General features: G+C 36.4%; 1 protein-coding gene across 4 annotated transcripts in view; it reads right to left on the reverse strand.

Annotated features, from left to right (window-relative positions):
- npas3 (neuronal PAS domain protein 3) overlaps positions 1 to 27,317 on the reverse strand; it is a 290,739-nt gene that overhangs the window by 119,676 nt on the left and 143,746 nt on the right. For all 4 annotated transcript variants that reach the window (XM_026286527.1, XM_026286526.1, XM_026286529.1 and 1 more), the window contains one exon: positions 16,516 to 16,598. In XM_026286527.1, coding sequence (XP_026142312.1) covers positions 16,516 to 16,598 — 83 coding nt within the window. The remainder of the gene's footprint in view (positions 1 to 16,515; positions 16,599 to 27,317) is intronic.

Genomic DNA, 27,317 nt, shown 5'->3' on the forward strand with positions numbered 1-27,317 from the left:
GTGAGTAAATGAAGACAGAATATGTATTTTTAGGTGAATTATTCTTTTAATCCTTTATGCATATTAACTGCTGAAAGAATTGAGATAAATAAACTCTGTGTGCAGTACAGTAGCTGCAATCAAGCCTATTAATCACTGCTCATATGAAACAATGTGTTTTCTGTGAGCAACATTTACTTAACCAGCAGTGATGACGTCCAAGAAAGCAGGGTTTTTGTAAATGCTTTGAAATGTCAAAATTGGCACTATGAGTTATTATACGTTCCTTTATTAGAGACAAAGCCAGGGAAAGAGAGAGAGGGAGACTGTGACTGCCATTAGATCATAAAATCAAGCCCCAGGGAAACTCTGAGTCACTACATGACTGCTCACTACCAGACAGAGCCATAGAGAGAGAGATGGAGCGGGAAAAGACATTCACTTAAAGGCATAGTTCACCAAAACATGAAACTTCTCTCATTATTTACTCACCCTCACATCATTTCAAACCTGTACCACTTTCTATCTTCTGTGAAACATCTATTACTTTAACTAGAAGTGTCTTAATGTCTACAAACAAAAGCCTGTTAACCGATAATATAAACCACAGCTTGTTATTCTCAGGGTGAAAAGAAGCCTGTATGTTTAAAGATCAGCACATGAGACAGGACCCCGGTGGAAAAGGCAATAAAAGCTCTTTCCACTGGTTTGTTCTGCAGAGCCGCCATCAAACGCAATTAAAGCAGAGCATTCCAGCACTCCGAACCGACGGGAGTCTCCCATTCCGGCTCTAACGAGACGGAGATACTTCCACTTTACAGTCTCTGGATGACAAACTCAGAGCACTATAAAACAGCACGCTAAAAAACTCCAGCTCTGCAGGACGAGGCCTGGAGGCCACATCCAACCTGCCGTTCTGTCTGCAGTCTTACAGAACTCAGACGGATCCTCTCCTCTTACTGCTTTATGGATTCATTTATTTCCATTCAGTTCATTCTAGGGAAAACACTGCACGAGTGCATAAGCAAGCATTATTTTTCTAATAATTCAACAGCCCGTCGTCAATTACTCCGCTTATACTACAGTTACCACAACTCAAGACACCGATCAGATGATATATTTAAAGGGATTCGTCCGCTATTGTGAGTTTCAGCCAATGCCTCTTTTGCTGGTTCCAAAATGTCATTTTAAAGTTGATAATGGATGCATGAGCTGTTGATAGCATTCTAATGCAGTTATTAATGAAGTTATAAGAAAGATAGCGAGAGAGACAGAGATACACAGAGAAAGACAGAGAGAGAGAGAGACCTTGTGTGAATAAGGCTGCAGCAGTGTCTCTAAACAGCGCTGTTATTACCTTGCTACTTAGAAATGTCATGTGTATTTACTTTCGGAAAGTAAGTGTTTTGTAAGTGATATGGAACTGTAATGCGGTCAGGAGAGCTGCCTGGAACTACGTTTGCCGTGCGTTTCCCAGAAAATAATTGCACACCTCAGAACGTTCGTCAGCCAATCAGATTCAAGCATTCAACGGCTCCGTAGTATAAATTGGATTAGAGCATAGTCCAGCATAAAAAAATCAAAGAAACTAAGGATGAAAGTAAATACACATTGCAGGTCAAACATATTAAATGTTTTAGAAAGAATATTATTCTGCTCACCAAGGCTGCATTTATTTGCAAAAAATAAAATAAAATAAATAAATAAATATTATTACCATTCAAAACTATTTTTTACAACTATTTTCTATATAAATACATTTTAAAATGTAATTTATTTCTGTGATGTAAAGTTAATTTTTTAGCATCATTACTCCAGTCTCAGTGTCACATGATCCTTTAGAAATCAATTTTATATGCTGATTTGCTGCTCAAATATTTCTTATTATTATCATTGTTGAAAACAGTTGTGCTGCTAAACATGTTTTGATTCTTTGATGAATATAGAGTTCAAAAGACCAACATTTATTTAAAGTTGAAATGTTTTGTAACCTTATAAATGTCTTTAGGGTCATCAAATTAATGCATCCTACCCCCCCCCATCCTCTGACTGAAAGACATATTTAATGCATTTATACTCATTTTAATGAATATTAAATTAATTAAAATTAAAAACTAATTAAGTAATATATTTACTAACAAAGCATCTTTTTTCTTATATTTCTGGTTTGTTCTTGTTGTTTTCTCTTTAATTACATCTGTCTCTTTAATCCCACATCAATGTTTATTTACTGTGGATTATTAAACCACAGGAAGGGAGATTTTCTAAAAGCTGCTTTAGGAAAAAACAGCCAATTCAATTAGATTTTTTAACAAATACAAGTGAATGATTCAGTGTTTTACCCATGTAGCAACATGCTAGGAACATCTCGATCTGTAACACTGCCTCTGAACACCTTATAGTTCACTCCAGGGGTTTAGTGAATCATAAATGCACGTATCAGCTTAATAATGTAGTGCGGATGTGTAATAACTTGCTGCCATTGTGTTCATGTGATCTCTTGACAAGCTGTTAAAACAGTACATGGGCATTAATCTTGTTTACAAGCACGCCATTGTGCACACTGATTGTGTCTTGGGTTCGACTGTGTGGCAGGTGATGAGAGAGAACGAGAAAAGAGACAAAGAGAAAGAAAGAGAGCAAACCGACAGCTTCCCCTCTCCTGTTTGTCTTTACAGTGAAGATTCCCATTAATCCACAAGCTCACAAGTTATAATGAAATTATTCAATGGGATCAAATTCCTTTGGCGCGACACAATGAGGAACAGAGAATTGAGAGGATTAATTTCCACAGTCGGATTTGCACACACTATTTGGAGATGGAGGTTTACATTTCTCCCCCCTCGACATTAGGAAGTCAGACACGCAGTTTTCCTCTAATGCCGCGACTACCCCCCAAACCAAACGTCTCCAGTCGATCAGAACAGGAGCGCTTGGTTTTGTTGTCTCAGGTCGCACCTGAACTGCAAAAGAGACGTGAAACTACAAAACTACAACATTAACACTATAATAAAACACAGCTTGTACTAAAGATGGGAACTGTAAAGAACGTAATGATCTTGGTTCAGATTGGTTCACTCTGGTTCCTTACAGTAACAGTTTCATTAATGATTCTTTCAGTTCATTAAAGGAATAAATACATGAAAAAAAATGCAAATCCCAGAGCCAAATGACAAGATAATTTTTGCACAAAATGCACAATACTCAACTACTCAATGCTCAATACTGTTTATTACTTACTGTCAACTTAATTTAAAGGTTGTCAATGTCAAAATGCAACATATATTACAGTGTACAGATCTTCATAAGTAGGGTTGGGTATTTTTAGAAATTTTCTGGTTCAGCTTCTGGTTCCATTTAAATGATTGTTTTTTTTACTATTTTACTTTCACTGAATGTAGCGTTGCTGGAAGGTAGTAAGTAATGTTGAGTAATGCTAGTCCATCAATCAGCATGTGTTTCAAAGTTGATGATTTTTACACTATCAATACCATTTTGCTTTTCAAGCAGGAAGAAGCTGGTTGGCCAAATAGTCCTCTGAGGGCTGAGACACTTGTTAATTTCCCTTAATTAATGAAATATAAACGGTTAAATTTATAACCATGTATACACACTCTCCATAAAGTCCATATTTTAAAAATAATAATACAATCAGGAGATGGTGTGATTCAATGAGTGGTTTGCACATTTTTTTACATTTAAAATGCATTAAAAAAAATATTTTCTATCACTTTGTTTATCACTCTTGAAATGACCTGTACACTTAATAATCTAACCCTCATACTTGCATAACAATCGCAGTCTATTTATTTAGTGGTCCAAGTTGAAGTCAGTATGTATATTAATGACAATATGGGACAAATCTAATGTGATTTAGTGGCGGCAGGTGCAGCGCGCTGCCGTTATATATACAGTCAGACAAAACGATGTGTAGTTATCAAAGGCACGAGTGCACATACAGTCGTGGGAAACAATGTATTCAGCAATTAAAGACGCGAAAGCGCAACGAGTCTGTGGAATGCGTGTCATTGGAATCAACGTGCTCAGTAATTAAAGAAGCAGGGAGGCGTGTCTGTTATCCGGTTCGTTATTCTCACAGTGGTCATTCTTGGTCACGTGTTGCACCAGAACCGTTTACGGAACTAAAACTTAGAAACTGCTCAACGTTACGGTTCATTTCAAAGAACACAATTCTTATTCAGAACCAGTTCTCGGTTCCCATCCCTACTCATAAAAATCATTTGTTCAGGAACTGGACAACACTGACTGCACTGCATGTTTGTGTGTCACTAAAAATAACATACTCATTCAAATCAAAGATTCAGAAACTGGATTAATGCTTTTTTCGACATAGTACCATGGTGCTCTTTACATTGAAGTGCAATTTAATACATACTGTATATAAACATAAATGTAATATAAAGTTTTTTTTTTATACAGTTGTTAATATTATAATTTATTAATTAAATAATTTCAACAACAATATCCCTCATTAGAAACATGGTAACATTTAAACTGGAGCCTGTATGCATGTTTGTTTGTTTTTTCTGAATATACCATGGTAATCCTATGGTATTCTTTAAAGTAGCTACTTAAATGTGGAAATTAAAGTACCATGGTATATATTAACATGGCGTTAGTATTTGATGCCATGACTGTACCATGGTAAAATCTGTATTTTTGGGGGAGAGAATGGCCTGCTGAGAGAGGGAAATATTATATCTAATGTCTGGCTGGATTTGGAGAGAGATGGGAAGGGTGTAGTTCAGCAGTCGGAAAATTGAAAAGCAACGAAGGACTAAATGTGTTCGGCTCTGAGCTGTCTATATTGAGAGAGCGTTCCCTCGATGACAAATATATCTTACACTCCAGATACTGTAACATTAATCTAATGTAAAATATTAGAAATATTTTCTCTCACATAACAAATACAGAAATATATATATATATATATATATATATATATATATATATATATATATATATATATATATATATATATATATATATATATATATATATATGTAGGAGCCTACATATAAGATAAGACAAATTAAAATTCAAAATATTGTTGTAAACGGTGCTCACATTTGAGGTACTGTAACATGTCCAGTTTACAAACACTAAGTGCTTTCCCAACTTCTGAAGTGATGCTTGCTGGTATATGATAATAGAGACAACATCCTCTGTTCTGTTCTAATTAAACCACTTAAACACCCACACCACAGCGACGAGAGAAAGACACCGCGTTGGCAGAAGAAAACAACTGGAAATTATCATATAAAAGTAAGTGGTAGACCGCAGGAACAACTTGTGTGCTGAAAAGTGAAAGGAAGGAGGAAATGAGGGATTAACAAAAAAAAGCTAAAGAAAGAGATGTAGAGAGCAGAATAAAAGACAGGACAAAAGAAAACACGCTGTGTCCTAAAACAATGTAGGAGGCCAACGGATTGATGTTTTAATTTTTTTCTGTGTGAAAGATGAGGAAAAAGAACTCGCACAGGAATGGGGATCATAAAAAATCCAGTTGTACTACGGTTCCAATTCTTTAATGATTCTCCTTTATCAGTTATTTTGGTACTTGATTAATAATTGGTTCTAAATGGTGAAGTGTGTCATTTTTCAATGTTAAATTAATTATATTCCAGTTTATTGTGGCAAGTCAACTAAAAATGAGGGAGAATGAGTAAGAATGAAGTGTTATTTTGATATCACTTTTAGTTTTTATTAATGCTTTAATAGTTTTAATGTTATAATTTTATAACATTTTATAACATTATATAATTAAGTGTTGTGTTGTTGTGTTTCTGTAATGCATTCTTCTTTTTTTTTTTTTTTAGTTAGTTGATTTAGAAAACGAGAAAAGGTGCCTTGGCAATTAACTAAAAAATAATGTTGATTTCTTAAAAATATTTTATTTCAATTAAAGTTTATTTTATTTCAAGTAACAAATATTTATCATACAGTTTCACTGAGATAATATTATAAATGTTATCAATATTTTACCTTTGTTTTCATTTATATATTTTCTTTTTTCATTTTAAATTAAGTTAAAGGTTGTAGTTATTTTGTTTTGTCATTTTCTTTCCTAATTTCTTTATAGATGTTTAGTCATTTTGTTGTGTTTTGTCATTTTATTTTTTTTTCTCAAATGTCTAAATAGTTTGACTTTTTTATTTCTGTTTTCGTTTTTGTTATTTTAGTATACTGTAGTCCATAAAGTTTACATAAAATGCATTTTTTATTTTCAGTAAAATCATCATTTTCATATGCTATCACTCAATATATATAATAGTTTTTTTTCTATATTAATTAGATTTTGTTTTTATGTTTTCTGTTTTCATCAAGTCTTAGCAAATTTGTTGTGCATTTTTGCCATTTATATTTATTTATTTGATTTTAGGACAACACATTCAACTAACTGAAAAATGTGAAATTAAAATTAGAAATTTTACTAGAAGGCAGCAATTGTATATTGATTACCCCCCAAAATACAGACATTCAGTTTCAGTGTTTCGGCCTGGAATAAGACGCGGTTCTCGGTTCCTAACCCGAGCAAAGTCAGAGAGGAACAGACAGTGCGTGTAGAGGAAGTGTCTCTTTTGGGGAAAGTGCCCTGTGCCTGTTGAAATTCTGCAGGTATTTCAAGGTTGTTATCTATTTCAGATCAACAGTGTGGGTCAGGGTTCACGGCTGCCCGCGTTCCCCAATCCTCCGCAGACCCGTGATTGACAGCAATCAGCATCTCACCGGCATCACTCGGGAGACAAAGTGAGGGTCAAGACAGCGGGCGATTTGGTCTGTCATTTTTAATTATCCAAATGATATTCACAGACAAAACCTCTCCCATCCATCAGGGCAGGGCATTACCATAGACAATGTTTGTTTAAAGACTGGCCTATAAAATCAAACAATTATGAATGCAGACAAGCCTTGCTATTGACTGCATAAGTAATAAGGGTGGATCTATCCCCCTCCACCTTCTCCCTGTCCAAATTCCCACTGCTAATGAACCAGAAGGGATGTGCAGGAACCAGAGGCTGGATCATCAAAATTCCCCACTTTGCGCTGCCCACTGACCTTTTTTCCCCACCAAGATCCTTCGGTCAGGTTTTATTGACAGAGTCTGAGCTGAAACTAAAGGACTGCCGAATGCAGACTACACCGTTCGTACATTAGCATTCGCTCTGAAAGCGCATTAGCATGTATAGGCGTGTTACGGCATTCTGTACCCAAGTATTTGACATTACCGCCCAATCGCAAAGACTCCCGGTCCGTGCAAGGGTCTCGAGGGTGGATCGTGTCCGGTCGTCACCCGCTCACCGTTAACTGAGAGTATCTGTTCCACCTGCCACATGTGCTCACGTTCTACCTGTGGCCGGAAAACACCTGCCATCCAGTGACAGGAGAACTCAAACACACCTGTACACAGCTGCCACCTGCAGACAAACACACACACACACACACACACACACACACACACACTAGCGCAAGCTGCTCCTGCTGACTGCCATTTCTCACCTGCACAGACTTAAACACACAATACAAATACTGTATACACGCTGAAATAGAGTACTGTAGCAGGACATTCTATGGAGTCTGTATATGGAATGAACTATAAAGTGCTTTTAAATACACATTCATATATATATATATATATATATATATATATATATATATATATATATATATATAAACAAACTGTATATATAAATCACACCTTATAAAACAGTAACAGTAAGATACAGATACAGTAAGAAAAAAAACGAAACAACAAACACAAAAATTTAACTTTTGAAAAAAAAAAGTAAATACTCATGGCTAAAGGGGTTACAGACATACTTTTCTCTTTTCTAGATGTACTGCTTAAAAAAAAGAAATTTGGTGTTGATCATGCATTTTTAATGCATTATGCCATTTAGAAATTGTAAGAATTCATTTAATGTCAGTAATTATTATTAGTGATGTTACAATTTATTTATTATTATTTTGTTTTCATTATTTTAAAGTATTTACAAGAGCCAACAAACAACTCTCAGGTATAAGACATTAGAATTTAAAAAGCATTGTATGTTAACATTGTAGGCTTCATAAAATGAAATAATCTTGCTACTCAAAATAGTGTATATATCTACAGTGCCCTCCATAAGTACTGGAACAGTAAAGACTGATAAAAAGTCTGTTTGCTCTGGAGTCAAGAAATCTGTAAATATGATTAAAAGATGAATATGAGACAAAACTACAGAATGCCACATTTTATTATTGGGTGATTCAACACAAAGATGTTTTACCAGCTAAGAAGATCAGCACTTTTAGAGTTGTGAGCAGAAGTATTGGAACAGTTTCCTCACAGGCCTTTCTAAGTGTTCAGCTGTGTCCTGTTGCATTCATTCTTCACATATTAAAAGCAGGGAATGTCTCTTATCAGTTACAGTATACCCATTGCTTCTGCATTCGACGATGACACACACAAACCAGGATGAAGATGAGGAAGCCGACTTAAAAGTACAATTTGTAAGATATTTGCAGTAAAATATCCAAAAAGCACTATGCTAGTGTTATATATTTTGTCAAGCTGATTACTAACAATATTTCTAATGTTTGCAACTACTTGTAAATCATGAGAAAATTCCCATTCTAAACAGTGACACGGGGCAGTGCAGTCGCCTGTCAATGACGTCAGTTACCCTTTGTTATCTAACGCCTTTACTGACGTAGAAACCACATGACAACAGTGTCGTGGACAAATGTGGAAGTAGTGTTTAGCGTCCAGAAAACCACTAGCTTGCTTCAAGCAGTTCCTTATTTAATTCTTCTTGCACATTTTATGGTGGATTGTTACTTATTTCTGGAACATAATTACTGCTTAACGTCTGCTGCTGGTTCTGCCGACAAGGACAGCTCCTGTAAACGTAAGCGTATGGGCCAACCAAATGACCGAAGAAGAGTTTGAGACAAGAGGAGAGAAAGAGTGAGGATCAATATCGGTGTTGCATTTTCTAGATGGAGAGAGCTTTGTAACAAACCTCAACTAGACATAGATGCCAATCTCGCTTGTGTTTTATCGACAGGTGAGTTGTTTTGATTTGTATCTTTACAGAAAACGTATGCTATTATAACGATCAAAAAGATAAGTATTATGGGGCATTTACGGCAAACGCGGGGCATCGCATCTCTAGAGCCGCGCGAGGACACATCTGATCCATAGTCTTATCGCGTCTTTGCATTGACTTTGTATGTAATCTACTCTCGCAAATCGTTGAACTTGTGTTTGAAAATTATGACATCAAACACAACATTTATAAAACTTTACTTCATCCATTAAATCGATGATTTATTTTTCCATCTGATTGATGGGTGTAAGCGGTAGGATAGAAGACAACACATCCCATCATTCCACTTCCTTCTTTCTGTCATTAAACCACGCGATTGTTGTTGTTTTGGTAGTGCGCCCTCTCGTGGCAGGTCCTACAACCTGTACCTTTAAGTGGGGTCTCAAAGTTGTACATACACTGCCTTAGACAGACTATATTGGCAGCTGTCTATATCGCTATGTTTCCAAATAGAGCCTTAGTCTCACAGAAAACATACAACAATCTGAGCTCATCTCTAGTTCACATCTCCTCTGTCCAAACTGTACAGCATCCAGCAAATGAGGTGACATGCAATAAAGCGTGGGCTTGAGGAGGGAGCAGGTAGCAGCATGTGGCTAATACACCAACAACACCGAGAGAAAGAAAGAGAGAAACTGTGAGAAATCTGGATGGGAAGAGTGTGAAAACTCATCCGTCGTGTTAGACGGCAGTAGAATGGATGATCTGTCAAGAAGCCATCCAACACATGAGATGAGATTGAGCTGAGTGTGTGTGTGTGTGTGTGCGTGTGTGTTTGTGTTTATGGATATGTAAATGCTGTTCGCATTATGTTATGCAAGCAAGTGAACCACAACAAGAAGGGCTCTGACATGTTTGCTTTCAACAGCAAATTAGTGAATGAAGGGAAAGCTATGGAGATCTACCGACAGCTGATGTAAATAAAAGAGCTAAAAGCAGAAAGCACTGACCTCAGACGCGCTCACACTGTGATCTCAAGCGCTCCGTGATGGACATCACACAAAACACGTCTGCCTCGCTTTTACAAATCTATGTGCTGTGAATGCAAGACAGACCTGGACTAATAGAGATGGAGATAGACTAGATAAAACTGAAGCCAACAAAGACCAGCTAAATAAAGGGCAGAAAATAAAATAATATCAGTACTGCTCGTACTCAGAGTTGGGGATTTGAACAAACCTTTTAACTTAAGTATGTGTATAATAACTTAAGTACTACATATGAACATGAATGGTGGATCAAATCATCCGGGTTTTAGAGGGGAGAGGTGATATTAATTTCAAAGTAACATGACTTACATATTTTACCTTATTGAAAGTAAAAAAAAAATGAAAAAAAAAGTACCAAAATATCATGGAGTCTTAAAAAAAGTACAAATAAAAGATCATGTTCCTAAACAAAATAATGAGCCATACATAATGAATCAAGGGTGATTATTACCCTACATTAAAGAGTTATCACAGGAATATTTAGATGTTGCTCTGTAATGTGTTAAGTATGCTCATGGGCAACGTTTTCTGCATAATGGTGAGCTTGTTAAGAAAAGTTATTTTTGTGCATAATAACGTTAGGAGAAAAGTGCAAGAACACAATCCATTCCTTTACAAACAAACACAGCTAGGCTTGAAAAAAAAAATACATTTAGTTATTATTTCCTCGCCCTCATGTCCTTCTAACACTTATAATTTTCTTTCTCCCATACAATACAAAAACAGATATTTTGAAGAAATTGTATTCTGTTATTTTGCATAAAGTGAATGCACATTGTGACTGGGGCTGTTGTAAATGTAAATATGGTTATAAAAGTAGAAAAAAGATGATGTGATGTTTACCTTTTTCTTTCTTTCTATTTTTTTTAAAACAATACATAAATTAACAAATTAATTTAATTATTAATGTATAAATCTTAACATGTGGCTTAGACTAAAAAGTATAATTATCAACAGATAATATTTATAAACATTAATAACAAAACCCTGTGAATTTTTGGTCTAGATTGATTTATGTATTTATTTATTATTATTGATACTGTTATTCTAAAATATTTAAATAAATTAATAAAAGTCATATGAAGCCAGCTTATGTTTAATTATTATTCAGTAGTAGCAGCAGCAAAATAAATAAATACAAATATTTACCATTTAATTACTTTATAATCTCTTTTTTTTGTTCAAAGACAACATGAAAGGTAAGTTAGTGATGACAGCTATTTCATTTTTTTGGTGAAGTATCCCTTTGACCTCTAGAACTAAGGACCCATCAAAGTCAAAATGGATGTATAGCTCTCAGACCGGGGTCTGACGTCCCTAAAACCATCTGCATGAACGAGAGGATCTTGACGTCTCGAGGATAAAACGCTTTGAGGTGAAGAACACCCGCCTGCGTCTTATTTTCCTGGTCTGTCACCTTCTTCCTGATCTCACTGAAGAGCCAGAGAAGCGTGATGGCGATTCCTGCGAACCGCGAATCAACCTGCGATTACAGCCGGTGACAGCTGCACACAGACGGGCTCAAAGACACTGCCTCGCTCCGCCTTGATGTTATGCAAATGTAAACAGCTGTCATTTCTTAAGCCGTCGTCTTTGCGCTTTCCTCCGGTGTGAGGATCGAAGGGTTTTCAAAGTCTCTGTGTTTTTTTTTTCACTCTTCTCTTTTTTATTCCAAGCCCTATTATCACAAACAAGCCAAAAACAACAAAGACGACAGTACAAAACAAACAACAAGAGAACGAAAGAGAAGAAAGTAAACAAGGAGTTGATGATAGATTGAGTGCTAGAACTTGAAGCTGCGAGACATATTAAGAGGCGTTTGGTGTCCTGTCACCCCGTTGCTCGCCACAGGTGCACGCGCACACACACACACACACACACACAGACGCAGGCAGTAATTAAGGCTCCCTGTCGATCAGCGTCTCTGAACACTCTTCATCCTTTATCACTAAAACACATCAAAAACCACCGATAAGCAATAAACAACAGCGCTGTTAATTTGTTCAGAGAAGATCAGAAAGTTTCTGACATGCTGTCTGGCACATCCCTGTTATGAATGCAAAAATGTCAGATGCCCAAAAGAGAGTGATCTGTGTCCACGTAACAGCAGAAAACTCCACAGATACTCACAGAACTGGCCGTTCTACCAACTGTTGTGTGATTGTTTATTAAATGTTTTCACACATTTAATTATGCTATCATACTAATAGGTTTATAGTTGAAGTTTAAATATATTCCCTACCAAAACCAGTGCAGAAAATGCAATAAAAGCATATTCCATGTAGGCCAACAGTTCCAAACCTTTTTGGACCCTACGGCCTTCCATAGTCCACAACAATATTCAAATGCCCCATGACTTTGACTGTTGTTTGTGATTCACTGGATAATGGTAAAGGATAACAATAATAATAATAATAAAAAATCACTTAATGTCTAATAAAATACATATTTTATGGCATTTTAAGATTTTACAAATCCTCAACAAGGATTTGATGAAATATATAGTGCTTTTTTTTTATTAAATGTTTTCTAGGTTTAGAAATTGGTTTCCCAAGACTGTGGTAATCAGGATTGTTGAGGGGGACAATTTCATATCTTGCTTTTTTTTCTTTTTTTTTTAGCTAATTTAATTGATGTTTTGTATTCTTTTAAATAATTTTAAGCTACATTAAAGCCCTCTTCAAGGTTTGCTGAGGCACTCACGTACGGTAAATTATTGCTTGATTTTAATTTTTTGGGGGCTTTTTATCTAAAGATAGTAGAAAATGACAATAAAATAATTAATGCATTAAATTAATTCATAACAACACAAATACGCACCACAGGCCAGAATTGTAGCCAATCAGAGCCAGTGTTTTTACGCCAGCGGCGCCAAACACACACACACGCATGCACGCACACGAGATTCGCAGCAGCAGCAGCAGAGATGGCGAGTCAGGAGCAATCCGATGAAAAATTATTTTACATAGAGCAACTTTTTTTTTTTTTTTTTTTTTTTACAGTAACGCAAATAGTTACTTTTATTATAGAGTAATTCAGTTACTAACTCAGTTACTTTTTGGAACAAGTAGTGAGTAACTATAACTAATTACTTTTTTAAGGTAACGTTCCCAACAGTGTTCACAAATAGGCTACTTACTGTAAGGACAAACTTTGCATGCATTAATAACTCACTGCATTAGATAGCAAAATAAATATCAAAACAAGTGGAATTTACATGAAAAAAACAGCATAGAAGCAAAACTGTTCACAAAATAAGTTTGTTAGGTCATAAATAATGGAATAAAAAGTCCACTTTGTGTTTGTAAAGTGAACTTGAGGACAACTTACTTCATCCAGTTAATAAAATTAGCAATCAGTTAATTAAATGTAGCCTAAACGTAAAATGGCTCAGTAAAAGGGAGTGCAGTATCATATGCTTGCAGACAACACTGACTTTAATATTTTGTTATCTTATGCAATGATATTCACACATTTTAGTATGACTCGAGTGTTCAAATTATTTCTGTGGACACTTGCTTTCTAATAAATGAATTTTTAATTAATGTATTTTTTTTCACAGAGCAAAACTGTCTGGCATGATAAAAACGCACTCTTTCTCTTTCTCTCTGATGCTTTTAACGCATGGCAGTCAAGGTCAGGCTTCCAAAACATGCATGATCATAAACATTTAGTGGCTTTGTAAACTATCCATTAACTCACGGCTGATTCACTGATGAGTCTTATCTCTCAAAAAGAACGGACAAAGGTTCAGTGTCTCAGTCCTGCGTGTCTGTGACCATACACTGCTTTTGCCCTTCACAGGCAGCTAAGCTCTCAGCTGCCTTAAAACCAAACCCTGCATCTATAATTCATCTCTTGCTAAGCATGATCTGGGTGATATAAATGCTATTATTTAGCCAGGCGGAAGCGTGGAGCACTTTGACAGAGGACTTCTGAGCTCTCCGCTAATGACCTAGCGCTGCTGTCAGAATCAATCCGGCCCGCTGCCCACGCAAATGACAATGCACTGTGGGAGTGGACATAACGGTCATTTCTGTGGCCCGGAGCTGACACCCTCGGGCCAACAGAGATGCTACTGGAGGAAGAGTAGGGTGCTGAAACACAGAAAGAAAAGTCTTAAAGGTACAGTAACTATTTATTTACTGTTGTAGGAAATCTTGCAAAGTAAATCTCCACTGTTCTGATATTTACCTGTGTGTATTGGACCAGAAACAGGCCTTTTTGAAAAAAATACACTAATTTTGTTTGTAAGTTGTGGCAAAGGAGACACTATTGATATTATTGTGCAATGCCATTAAATAGTAGTGAGAAAGTAGAGCACCACAAACAGCTGTCTTCACACAGACATGCATATTAAGCAGCTAATTGATTATCTGGGTTGACAAAACTCGGTGTTCAATGTGTTCAAGCTTATTTGTGCACAAACAAAGAGGTTTTCTGTGCTGAAATCTGGTTACTGGGTCAGCTGGGTCACACAACAGCAAATGAAACTACACAAATACACAAAAAATATTACTTTCAGAATATTTCCACTACACATACTGTACAGTCATGGTTCATGTTAACTTTATCTTAAATAGAATTGACAAAAAAATGCATTTGCAACAACTTTCACTTCCATTATTTGAAGCATTTATGGATGCAAATCAATTTAAGGTGGGAAACAGTATTAGGGCTATGTCAGGTGAGACTTAATTGTCTTAATTCCCAACACTTGTGGTTTTGGATGCAGCAAAAAGATCACATTTACTGGCACTCTGCAAAAATGCAGTCATTATAATAGGAATAACTGAAATTTAGCTAATGTGACCATACTTTCTTTGAAGTAAAATCTATTTAAAAGCAGAGAGAGTTACTAAAAAAAAAAAAAAAAGCTAAAAAAATACAAAATCTTAATAGCAATATACAGTAATGGCATATAATGTCTGTACTTTGTCATTAATAATTCCTTTTCTCAACTCTTAAAAATAAAAGGTCTTGGTATTTATGGATCCATAAAGAACCTTTAACATCCATCCATAAAACCTTTCAATTCCATAAAAAGGTTCTTAGGTATAGTTTTAAAATGTTTCGCACACTAAGAAAAAAAAAAATTAAGAACTGTTCACTGTTTCTAGTTTAGAAAGAATACACTGAAGTGATGTGAAAATGTTATTAACAAACTAATTCACACTTCAAATTGAACTGTGAATGAGAAACCAGTATCAACCAATCAGAATGAAGAACTTATGCTAAAGTATAATATCATTCAAACAAACTAGCACCAAACCAGATACGAGATGTGATCAGTAGAACTCTATGTAAAAGCACACATATACGTGTGTGTGTGTGTGTTTATGCATAGCGTCCGTTCGCAGGTGAAGGCTGGTTAACAGCTCTTCCCTCACATCCTCTTTATTAAACGCTATCAAATACGGTTTAAGCTGTCTAAAATTAGCCTCGCGCTCAACAACTAATGACTGCCTTGCATCCATTATTAGTTCATTTTCTTCAGATCAATCACCAGCCGAGCATGCTTTTTTTAAAATGTCATCCTAAAACTTTTCACAATCAATTAAGCTGAAGATTAATGGGGACAATTTGCCAGGAACAAGTCCTTCCTTGAAAAGGCCACGCCTCGACAGACTTCCAGCCTGGTATTGGTGTTAATTATAAATTTCCGCTTTGCTGTCACACACTTAACCTGTCGTAAGGGAATAACGCTGGCAGCCCTGGGACCAGCGAACCGCTATTTAAATATTCCTAATCCGCTTTTTTGGACACAGGTGACTGGTGTGAATTGCGCTTTTCGTTCTGTGTCATTAAAACGAAATTGAAAGCACATCAGTGCTGTAGCTAAGCATGGATAAAAAAGGCTTTTTTTCTCCCCTCTGAGGTGAAATAAGAAAACTCACCCCCCTTGAGCTTTCCAGAAACACAGATAGACTGAGGATGTGTCATCCTTCATTTACTCACATGCTAAACAGCTCAGAGACGCCACATTTGTCCTGAGACAACAGACCTGTAATCTCTAAACACACACATTACTACATCTCATCCAGGTCATTGTGGAACACCTGCTAGAACTTATTCATAAGTTCTAACTAATTTTTTTTTTAATGAAACAAGCTTAACATAGAAGTCAAGGAAAATGTACTAACATTAGCATAGTGATCATATCTAGTTATCTCATAAATAAGAGTATTGACATGACTTAAAGGCATCATTAAATTTGTCAAGAAATATACCACCACCCAAACCTTTGCCTAACAAATAATTACAGCACATTTATAAATGCATACAAACCTGTGTGCATTACATAATTTATGCATGTAAAATATGCATAGTATGATTTTCATTCCCAGTGTTGATCTCATGTTAGTCCCAACCCAAGAACATCGGGGTGTTTCAGTTGAACACAGACAGTTGAAACTATTGGAATCTCATCTTACCTGCAGGATGTGGCTGCCAAGGTGAGGCTCAAAGATCTCCGTGGCAACAGCACTGGGGCTCCGCCTCCGTTGGGACCCGATAGCTGCGGAGAGAAGCACACAGCATGAGCACAATGTGTTGGCATGTGCACACACACACACACACACACGCACATCTGCTTCTGCTTTAAATTCGAACCGACTTGGATACAAAATCTGCCTGTGCGATTTTAAACAGATACGGTAAACTGTTGAACAAACACTTCCACCCCAATAATACTAAGCCCCCGGTACTGTAAATACACAGATGCAAATCAAAGCTTTGGTACGGCTCCCTTCTGCATATTCAGTCAGGCTCAGCACTACAAAGCCCGCTGTTTATAGCAGGACTAATATCGCCACATCCATTGAGCTGCAAAGCACCCGGAGAACAGCGCCCTCAGGGCATTTTTTCCAAGTTTCCAACTTTAAAGTCGACTCGGGCTCTGCTAAAAAATGGCCTGGGGTGATTTCAAACTTAACAGACCTTGTCCCACCAGAGCTCATTATAGAGAATTTTATAACAAAGTGCTCTGTACTTAATTTTCCAAGCCTAGCCAGGCGTTCGGGTAATGTTGCTGAATTAAGTGCAATTAATGATGTAATAAAGCACTGAACGCCCATTAAGGATTCTCAAGGACCAGCAGCAAACAACATTTGCCGTTTGGGGAGGGTGCAATGGGGACAGGAGGACACCGTGCCCCAGGTGAGCAGCACGAGAGGGGCCGAGACACAAATGAGAGGCCTCTGTCCTTCAGAGAGTCTCAAGCTGGGTAAACACACTTTTCCCCTCCGGTAATGCTTTCAGCGGTAAGCTCTGTGTCTGCCCCGGAGGAACGTTCGTGCCACAACATGAGCAGGAAGGCCAGCAGCAGCTGGAGGAGAGAGAGAGAAAGACAGGCTCTCAGCTCTGTCCCTGGAGCGCCGGGGTCAGAAGCAATGCGGGTGGAAACACAAACAGTCCCAAGACACGGCGGATCGCAGCGCACAGCAGAGGGAGCTCTCACGCTCTGAGGAACACACCGAAAACATGCACTCATACCTGCACATCAAATACTGGGCTATACACATATTTGTGCACATGCAATCAGTGCAACCTGAAGCTCAACAAACATGTGCTTAATAACACACTAGAGCTTTTGGGACAAACAGAAGTCTGTCCTATGTCGAATTTGGTTCGAAAAGATTTGGCAATACAAACATACCAAAATTGATGCATTGAAACAAAGAAATGAATAAAACTGGAATTCAACAAGTAAATAAAACTAACCTGCAGTAGGACCTTTAACATAACAAATGTTAACGTATTTAATTGTAAGCAAATTTTTACTGAGAGTTTTCCCTATAAAAAAAGAAAAGAAAAGAAAACAAGTCCCACACAGTAAATAAACTGTAAAATATACAAAAATAACATTTCAAATAAATTAAAAAGAAAATGTCACGCACAACACAGTAAAGACATAGACAAATAAAATAAAATATAAGTATAAAGTATAAATTATAAAATAGAATTAAATTAAATTAATCCACACAATACAGTAAATACCCCATAAAATATACAATAAAAAATAAAAACATAAATAAAATTGAATTAAAATAAAATGTAAGACGTCCCACACAGTATAGTAAAAACTGCTGTGAAATCTAAAATAAAATAGATTAAAATAAATAAATTAAATTAAATTAAAAAGAAAGAAGTCTCACACAATGCAGTGAAGATGCTGCAAAATCTAAAAAAAATAAATAAAAATAAAATAAATTAAAATAAAATAAAATAAATTTTCATTTCATTAAAAACATCCCACACAATACTGCAAAATACATAAAAAAACATATAAATAATAATTTTTTAAAATGCAACTTGAACTGAACCCTGTGTGAACACAGCATATAATGTGCTCTATCAGACATCTGAACCCAAACACCAGCAGTCCAAGTAAGTCAATGAAGAATATACCAAAGTTAAGAGGTCACTTGACCCGTTTCAAATGACCCTCCTCTCTGTGCTAAAAGAAGACATCTCCAGACAACAGCTCTCATCACACAAGGATCTTCACTTAAGACCACCGCGTGGAAATCAGCCACACGTCCTCCAAATTCCTTGACCTTGGGGAGCTTTTCAAACTATAAACTCTGCGGTTAATATTTCATAATGAATTGCAGATGTGCTTATTGAAACAAAGTGCCACCAAGTGGGTTGAGTCTTAAAGCCTAATCTGTCACATTTTGAGACCCTCGCACCTCACAGCTTCAATGCACCTGTTAACACAAACATCATGTGTTCACTGCATTGACGTAAAAAAAGAGAGAATCCAGACAGATTTCAAGTGCACTGATAACAACAAACAAAGAAATCTTAAAAGACTCTAATGTCCCCTGGTTTAAGCACACTCACTACTGTCAAACGACAAGACTATGCGACTGTGTCTCCATCCCTCTGCACAGCCGTCCGAGCAGCCAGAGAGATGAATATAATTGCATATTGATCTCAGGAATTATGCTCTATTAATCTGCTTCATTTTGCCCATGACGCAAATGATATATGAATAAAGAGCTCGCGGGAGCACAGAGGCAACACAATGTCTGTCCTGCCATGATTCTCCATAATACATCTTCTCCAGTTTAGCTCCCTGCCACGCCAGATTGAGCGCATACAAATATATTACACTGGAAATGTGGGCAAATACATCACAGCTGCCCTAATAAGTCCCACACAATACAGTAACAGCACTGAAGAACATACAGGATTGGTGTATTGAGAACTGGGATTTTGTCAAAGACATAGAGGCTGATGTTATTTCATTCAGAGTATCGCAAATCCAAAAACGCAATATTCCAATCCTTGACACCAATTCGTGAACAGGCAAATGGACAGTCTGCATCAGATATAGACTAATAGCATTTTATTATTAGACAATATTGTTTCCATTTGACACTTTCAATATGCAACGCTAGTCTTTAATACCTGCCATGCCACAAACAACATTTGGTGCAAGACTGCAATAAATGCAATTTGTTACTCGACGCAGTGGCAATTTCAAATCGCTTGCGCTATTAGAAAGTAGTGATCGACCGATGTATCGGTTTACCGATATTTTTCCCGATATTTAAGCATTTTTCCATAATCGGGTATCGGTTTTGTAATATCGGATTCGCCGATTTACGGCGCCATCTTGTGGCCGTTTTGAGATTTCCGCCATTGCAGCCCGGGCGTCTTAGGAGATCAGTCAACAACAACTCAGTGCACAGGTAAAGTATATGTTCTACTTGGTTTGCTTTAATTAATCAACTTTATTTAACATAACAGACATGCACAAATGAGATCTGAGACATAAATTCCTGATATAGTTAATTTATGCAGCTTGTTTCTAAACAATTGAGACGAACTCATTGAGTTATGTAGTGTTCGTCATGTCCTGCTCCAATAAAGACGTATCTTTACATGATTTAAATAAAACAGACATGAATGAGTGCATGTTGAAAATAAAAAAAATGTTTTTTTTTATTATTTTATTATGTGTTTTATGTTCTGTCGCTGTTATTCTGTTGTACTGCGGATCTTCTGTCACGAAAACAAATTCCTCGTACGCTATGTGTAAACATACCTGGCAATAAAGCTCATTCTGATTCTGATTCTGAAAAGCGTTGAATTTAATTCTCTATCTGTTGGATTTGCTCACCATTAGTCTAGAAGAGAAAGTTCGTTCATATTGCTTAGCAACTGACGGATGATCTGGAGGCTTAAGCACGGCCACTGAATGAAACTTTTGACAAGATTATCTTGTTTAAACACCCTAGATTATATTTTCATTTACTACATAACAATTATTTCGCTAATACACATATAAATATAGCCTACCGCTTTGGGGAAATTAATTATTTATTATCTCCATGCGCGATCGCGGTTGATTAAGTTATAATCAAACAGCACTTTGTCAGTTGGCATTTCATGATTAAACATTAGATTAAATTTAGATCATAAAATGCCAACTGACAAGTGCTGTTTAACTTTATATAGTCTCGGGAAAAAAAGTTCGTTCATATTGCTCAGCACCTGACTGGGTTGATGATCAGGAAGCCTCAAGCAATGCCACTGAATGAAACTTTTGACAAGATTATCTTGTTTAAACACACTAGATTATATTATCATTTACTACATAACAATTATTTCGCTAATACACATATACATATACCGCTTTGTGGAAATTAATTATTTATTATCTCCATGCGCGATCGCGGTTGATTAAATTATAGTCAAACAGCACTTTGTCAGTTGGCATTTCATGATCTAACGTTAGATTGAATCTAGATCATAAAATGCCAACTGACAAGTGCTGTTTAATTTTATATAGTCTCGGGATAAAAGTTTGTTCATATTGCTCAGCACCTGACTGGGTTGATGATCAGGAAGCCTCATGCACGGCCACTGCATGAAATTTTTGAAGGAAGCAGGCTTACAGGGCAGAATGCTGAAAGACTCTGTTTTCTACACTAAAACCTAGTTCTGCTTAACTGGGAGTATTAAGTTACACTACTAAATAGCTATGCACTCCTAAATAGCCCTCCCGCCCCCACCAATATGTTAGAATCATTTTTGTGCTTTATTTTTTTACCCGTTTTTATTTTTTTACCTCATCAAAGCTTTTATTTTAAAACAAAGACACTTGCACAGTGCACTTAAATTTTTTGGACTCAGACCCCTCTATTTATTTGTGTATAAATATAAAGTTTTTTTTGTATGCAAGGAAGGAGTGATTGTTATAAATAAAATGTTTTTTTTCAGCTCATTTGTGTTGTAATAATTGTCAGAAACAGAAGTATAACAGTAAATAAATATCGGTTCTGCATATCGGTTATCGGGTACATAAACATGCAAATAATCGGTATCGGTATCGGTTATAAAAAATCAATATCGGTCGATCACTATTAGAAAGCCCATTTAACTTTCACTTTTATAAGTCAACATTATTGCTATTGTTAATTTATTTCTCATTGAATGTGAAATTGCATCGAATGTGAAATTGGCAGCAAGGCATCAGACTGTCATTTTAAATCTGCAATAATTTCTGGTGAAGCTTAGACCTCTTATTCCCTAGTCCTGGATTATTGGAGCTAAATGGCAGTCCCTGGCTTCACCAAAGGCTCAGGGGCAGGTACTGTTACACAAATTGCCAATTCAATTAACAGAGTGTAGACGCTCAACTGGGCGCTGGCACAGAGGATGGCTATTTTGGCAAGTGTCAGGCCTAATTCATCAAGCTGTCAATGCTCTCACGGTCTGAAACCACGGACTTCGTCAAAGCCGTGGACGGCACAATGGGAAGTCGCATAATCCAGAGAAACTCATGTGTTAAGGAATGCTAAGTCACATGTTAACTGGCCACACTGAGTCTGCAGCGATCAGACGAGGCTTTAAGGATCTAAACAGGACTGTAAATGTGTTTTTCAGGAACTAGGGAATATCAGTCAAAAAAAGGTTAATTTCAGTAAGTAAACCAGTCCCTTGACACAACTCTTTTAGTACAGGCAATGCCTAATGTTTAACTAACTCAATTCACATGCAAAGAGGTTAGCCAATCATAACAGCCATAAAGTCATTTGCATACATAATTCTTACATTCACAGTAAAAAAAATAGCATGTTTCCTCAAGAAATAGAGGGTGAAAAATATTTGCATAAAACTCAAAGAGTATTTTTCGGGTTACAAGAAACCCTGTCTATCATTAAAGTAAAATTGAAAATAAAATAAAAAATAGGTGGTTAAAAGAGAGTTTGACTCCTAACCCTAGGGTTGTGGGTTCGAATCTCGGGCCGGCAATACCATGAATTAGGTGCCCTTGAGCAAGGCATTGAACCCCCAACTGCTCCCCGGGCGCCGCAGCATAAATGGCTACCCACTGCTCTGTGTGTGTGCACTTTGGATGGGTTAAATCCAGAGCACGAATTCTGAGTATGGGTCACCATACTTGGCTGAATGTCATGTCAATGTCACGTCACTTACTTGTGTACTTACATTAACCCAAATGTTTCGAAGAATGTTCGAAAGCAATTTTAACTAGTGACACGGACCATGTCCATAGTGTCATTGTGTCATCTGCCAATGACATCATAATATCTGGGTTTGTTTTGTAGAAATACATGGCACCAAAGACGTGTTAATATGTTGTGCATTTTAATAGATCGGTGACGACCACACAGTGCAGCATTTTATCATCTAGTATGATAAAACAGTGCTGCTTTTCCCCCCACATACACACGACTGGAAGGAGCGACAGCGGTCGACTGTAGCATAATAAAAGCTCCGCTGCTTTCGAGCCGTGTTTCGCGCTCGTTCAGCGGCCTCATTTTTCTTCGACGGCTTTCAACCTAACCCTGCTTCATTCTACTATGCTAATAAATCATTATCTCATCCATGAACATGATTTCTTCCCGAGTCCCATCGGATTGCATCGATGAAGAACACTACTCCCATGATTCCACACTCAGTCAACTACACTACCTGGTCTTTGTTTATTTTGAATGCGTGCCCTCAAGCTGCGAAAAATTACATATTGTACCATTAAATAAACAGATACATTAGCAGTTAAGATATTAAAGTATTAGAAGTAATATTATTTTAAGGTCGTTTAAATTCAGATTTATATTTACTTACATTTGAATTAAAAATACTTAAACATAATTAGAATGTAATAATTTTAAATTATATTTGCTTGTATATTAAGACTGTTTTCAGACTCCTATTTACCTACAGTATACCATTAAAAGTAGACTTTAAAATTTAAATATTTAATGATCAAGAATAATTCAGTCATTTTTATTTGTAGAAACGGATACTTTTCCAGCTGATTAAAGGTATTAAGATATGTATTAAGATAATATATTAAGGATGTTTTTAGACTTATAACTGGTTTGTTTTTTTCCAAAACTGGACTCAATTATTATATTTATTATTATAACATAATAATTATTATTAATTATTGTTGAATCATGGGTGGTTCAGGTTTGTTATTAATGTGGATCCAAGTGTGATTGCTGAGATAATACATGTCTAAAAAGCAAACTAAAGTTCTGAATCAAATCTAGTAGTAAAATAAAATAAAAAGGAGTAGAGTACTTCATTTAATCTTTAAAAAATAAGTGCTCATGAAATGTTATATTACTGTACCAGAATAGAGCATTTGGAGGAAAGGAGATAAGTAAAAGGTATTCAAGTCAAGAGAAAAAGTCTGCTGAGAGGTGGAGTAAGTTATTACATGCTAAAGAAAGATGAAAACAAACATTTTCTTTCATATATATCATGCACAGTAGGACCAGGAGACTACATGGGGTCATTTCTGATTTCACAGTGACTTTAAATTACATGTCTAATTACACTGATTTAAACTGAGCAATGTCAGATTTCTCCCATGTTACACCTGGTTCATTTGCTTCAACGTCTGCTCTCATTAGACAGGAGTGAGTCCCATCACGCCGCAATTGATAAAGCTCAAGGTGATCTCCGATCAGGACTGAACAGCCCATCGTGCACACACAACACAACATCTCCTGCACTTGTGTAGTAGCATGTAAAAGCACAGCGAGTTAATGAAATCATGAGACCGAACAGAACACAGCATGTCATTAACTTATTCAGAAAATTACAGACTCTTCTTGTTTCATTGTTCGGTTGTCTTTGAACGCAGCAAACGTCCCTCAAAGAGGAGGGCGGAAACCCAAGCCTGCGTTTCAGAGAGAAACTCTTCATCGCAAAAGATATTCACGAGATTATAAACCAATACCACAATCCTGAGAAATCAGGGCAAATGGAAATTAGAGTTCAGCGTTTCACTGAATCCAAACCCTTCATCAAAGTCTACATTAGGGGAACTGAATTACACTTCCAAGAGCTGTTCAGAAAAGGTCCTGAAAATCAAAACATTCAGAAACCAAATGACCATAAAATGAAATAAACTGTGCATTTCAGGCATATTTATCAATAATATGCTAAAATAGGGTTACTATGTATAATTTAATTGTATTAAATTCACGCAGCTATATGCACAGAATACACAATAACTTACTGATACAACTGTTTGAATTTTTAAATGGGTGAAACTTTAAATGTAGTTTTTTAATACTGTATGTCAGCTGCTCTATGTCACAAAACACTGTGTGTATTGATCTATCCAAACAATTCCACAGTAACACTCTATATTTCCCTACATTTCGAAGCGTAAGTCAAATTTCCTGTTGGTTTTCCTTCCCACCCGGTGTCCTTCAATCCATAATCTGCCTCTAATGTTTTCACAGGCCAAACGTCATTAAATAATTTACAGTGGTTGGGATAATGACAGGGCTGGATCGCTCTCCTCACGCAGGCCTCTGAATAAGTGATGCCTGTGAAGATGGAGGTTGAAACATTTGTTTTAATTAGTTTCTTTTAAGGTCTTTGACTGGTTTAAGTTTTCATGATGATGTGTTCAATAATCCATGCTCATCTTTTCTCCTCATTTATATCATCAAAATTTAAGCCGCTTCATTCTGCGTTAATGATGCCTCGCTCATCCGCTCTCTCTCACTCTCTTTCTCTCTATACAGCTCTGCTCCAAAACCTGCCAATTGCAGACAGTTTTTAAAAGACCCTATGAAATCAAAAACGAGTTTTGTGGCTTTTAATCCGCGTCTGTTAATGATTAATGTCCTGCACAACTGTTCAAATTCCTGTTCAAATAGCAAATACGCCAACACAAAAAAAATAATTTCTCATTAATGGATTTCATGGAATTCCATGTCTACTGTATATACAGTCTGGGGAGATTATACAAAACTGTAGTCCACTGCTGATTACAAATTACGTGACGAAAATTGTAGTTAGTGACATAGTCTGTATTACACTTATTAGGTAATGTAGTCTGATTACTTCAGATTACTTTTGATGTAACTTGTTTATCACAGTAAAATTATTTTTACTATTTAAATTGGAACTGTTTTCTTTTTGAATATATTTTAAAATGTAATGTATTACTGTGATTTCAAAGCAGAATATTTAGCATGATTACTCCAGTTCCATGATCCTTCAGACATCATTCTAATATTCTGATTTGCTGCTCAAAAACATGTATTATTATTATTATTATTATTATTATTATATTGAAAACAACAGACTAGAATTTTTTCAGGTTTCTTTGATGAATAAAAAGTTCAGAAGAAAAGCATTTATCTGAAATAGAAATCTTTTGTAACATTATAAATGTCTTTATCAACATCTTTTGATCAATTTAAAGCACCCCCCACCCCCACAAAAAAAATGACTCCAAGCTTTTGATTGGTTTAGTATATTATGTTATTTCAGATAAATGCAGATCTTTGGATCTTTCTATTCAAAGAATCCAAAAAAAAAAAAAAAAAAAAAAAAAAATAATACATACTTAACTGTTTTAAATATTGATGATAATAATAATAAAAAAATATTTATTGAACAGCAAATCAGCATAATTGAATGATTTCTGAAGGATCATGTGACACTGAAGACCGGAGGAATGATGCTGAAAACTCAGCTTTGATTACAGTAATAAATAAAATATAAGGAAAGCATTAAAAAAACAGTTATTTTAATAGTATTAATATTTACAAATATCACTGGTTTTGCTGTATTTTGGATCAAATAAATGCAGGAATGCAGGATTGGTGAGCAGAAGAGTATTCTAAAAATCTTACTTACTAAAAACGTTTGACTGGTAGTGTGTGTGTGTGTGTGTGTGTGTATGTGTGTGTGTGTGTGTATATATATATATATATATATATATATTAGGGGTGTAACGGTTCACAAAATTCACGGTTCGGTTCGATACGATACACTGATGTCACGGTTCGGTTCGGTTCGGTTCGATACGTTTTAGATACAGCAAAATGTAAAAACATCTCAACTTTTCAGAATGCCGCAAGCGCACCGCGGGTCATGTGACAAGAACCAACCAATCAGCTTCATCCTTTCCCGTAACAACGTTGAGAGCTCAGCCAAGATGAAGGAACAGCTGATCATAGTTGTATATGGATTGCAATTTTGAAATAAATTCAGTAGCAGAGCTACTGCAAGCGATTTTTAGAGCTGCAAATCCATTTATCCTTCGCTGAAATTTCCGCGTCTCATGGAGAGAGCACGTCATTGTTGCTTAGCAAAGACAGACGCCTCAGGAGAAAGACGCGCTTAGCGTTTTCCACGCGTTTTTAGGCACGATATGTGAACGGCCCCTAAGGCGCTCGCTCACTCAGCACGCGCTGAAGGCTCGTTGCAAAATGTCTAATGCATTTAACAGACCAGAAATATAAGATCCTAAAATAACCAACAGGTCTGGTGTTTGGGTTGGATTCCCTGTAAGCTATAGTGTCTAAATGCTGCAGGGATAGTTTGCTGCGTGCATGTTTCTCCTTTTTTTCGTCTTTTCCCAGATAGTACTGACGCATATATCCCAGATATTCCCGCTGGTTTTTTTTTTTTTTTGTAATCCCGCTGGTGTACCCTGTCATGTTGCAGATGCGACATACCGTTGTTTATTTATCCACCACTCTCTTGCCATCACCATTATAGCTTAAAGGGAATCCAAAGTGCACCCAAACACCAGACCTGTTGGTTATTGGAGGATCTTCTCATTTCTAGTCTGTTAAACGCATTGGCTATTTTGCAACGAGCCTTCAGCGCGTACTGAGTGAGCGAGCGCCTGCTGAGTAGCCTAACATAAACATATAAGATGGTGTTTTTTTCTTCTTCGAGAGTGTCAGGGGCGTTGCCTGTTACGTTGTTTGGG

This window comes from Carassius auratus, chromosome 17, assembly GCF_003368295.1.
Source record: "Carassius auratus strain Wakin chromosome 17, ASM336829v1, whole genome shotgun sequence".
In the NCBI taxonomy this organism is placed as follows: domain Eukaryota; kingdom Metazoa; phylum Chordata; class Actinopteri; order Cypriniformes; family Cyprinidae; genus Carassius; species Carassius auratus.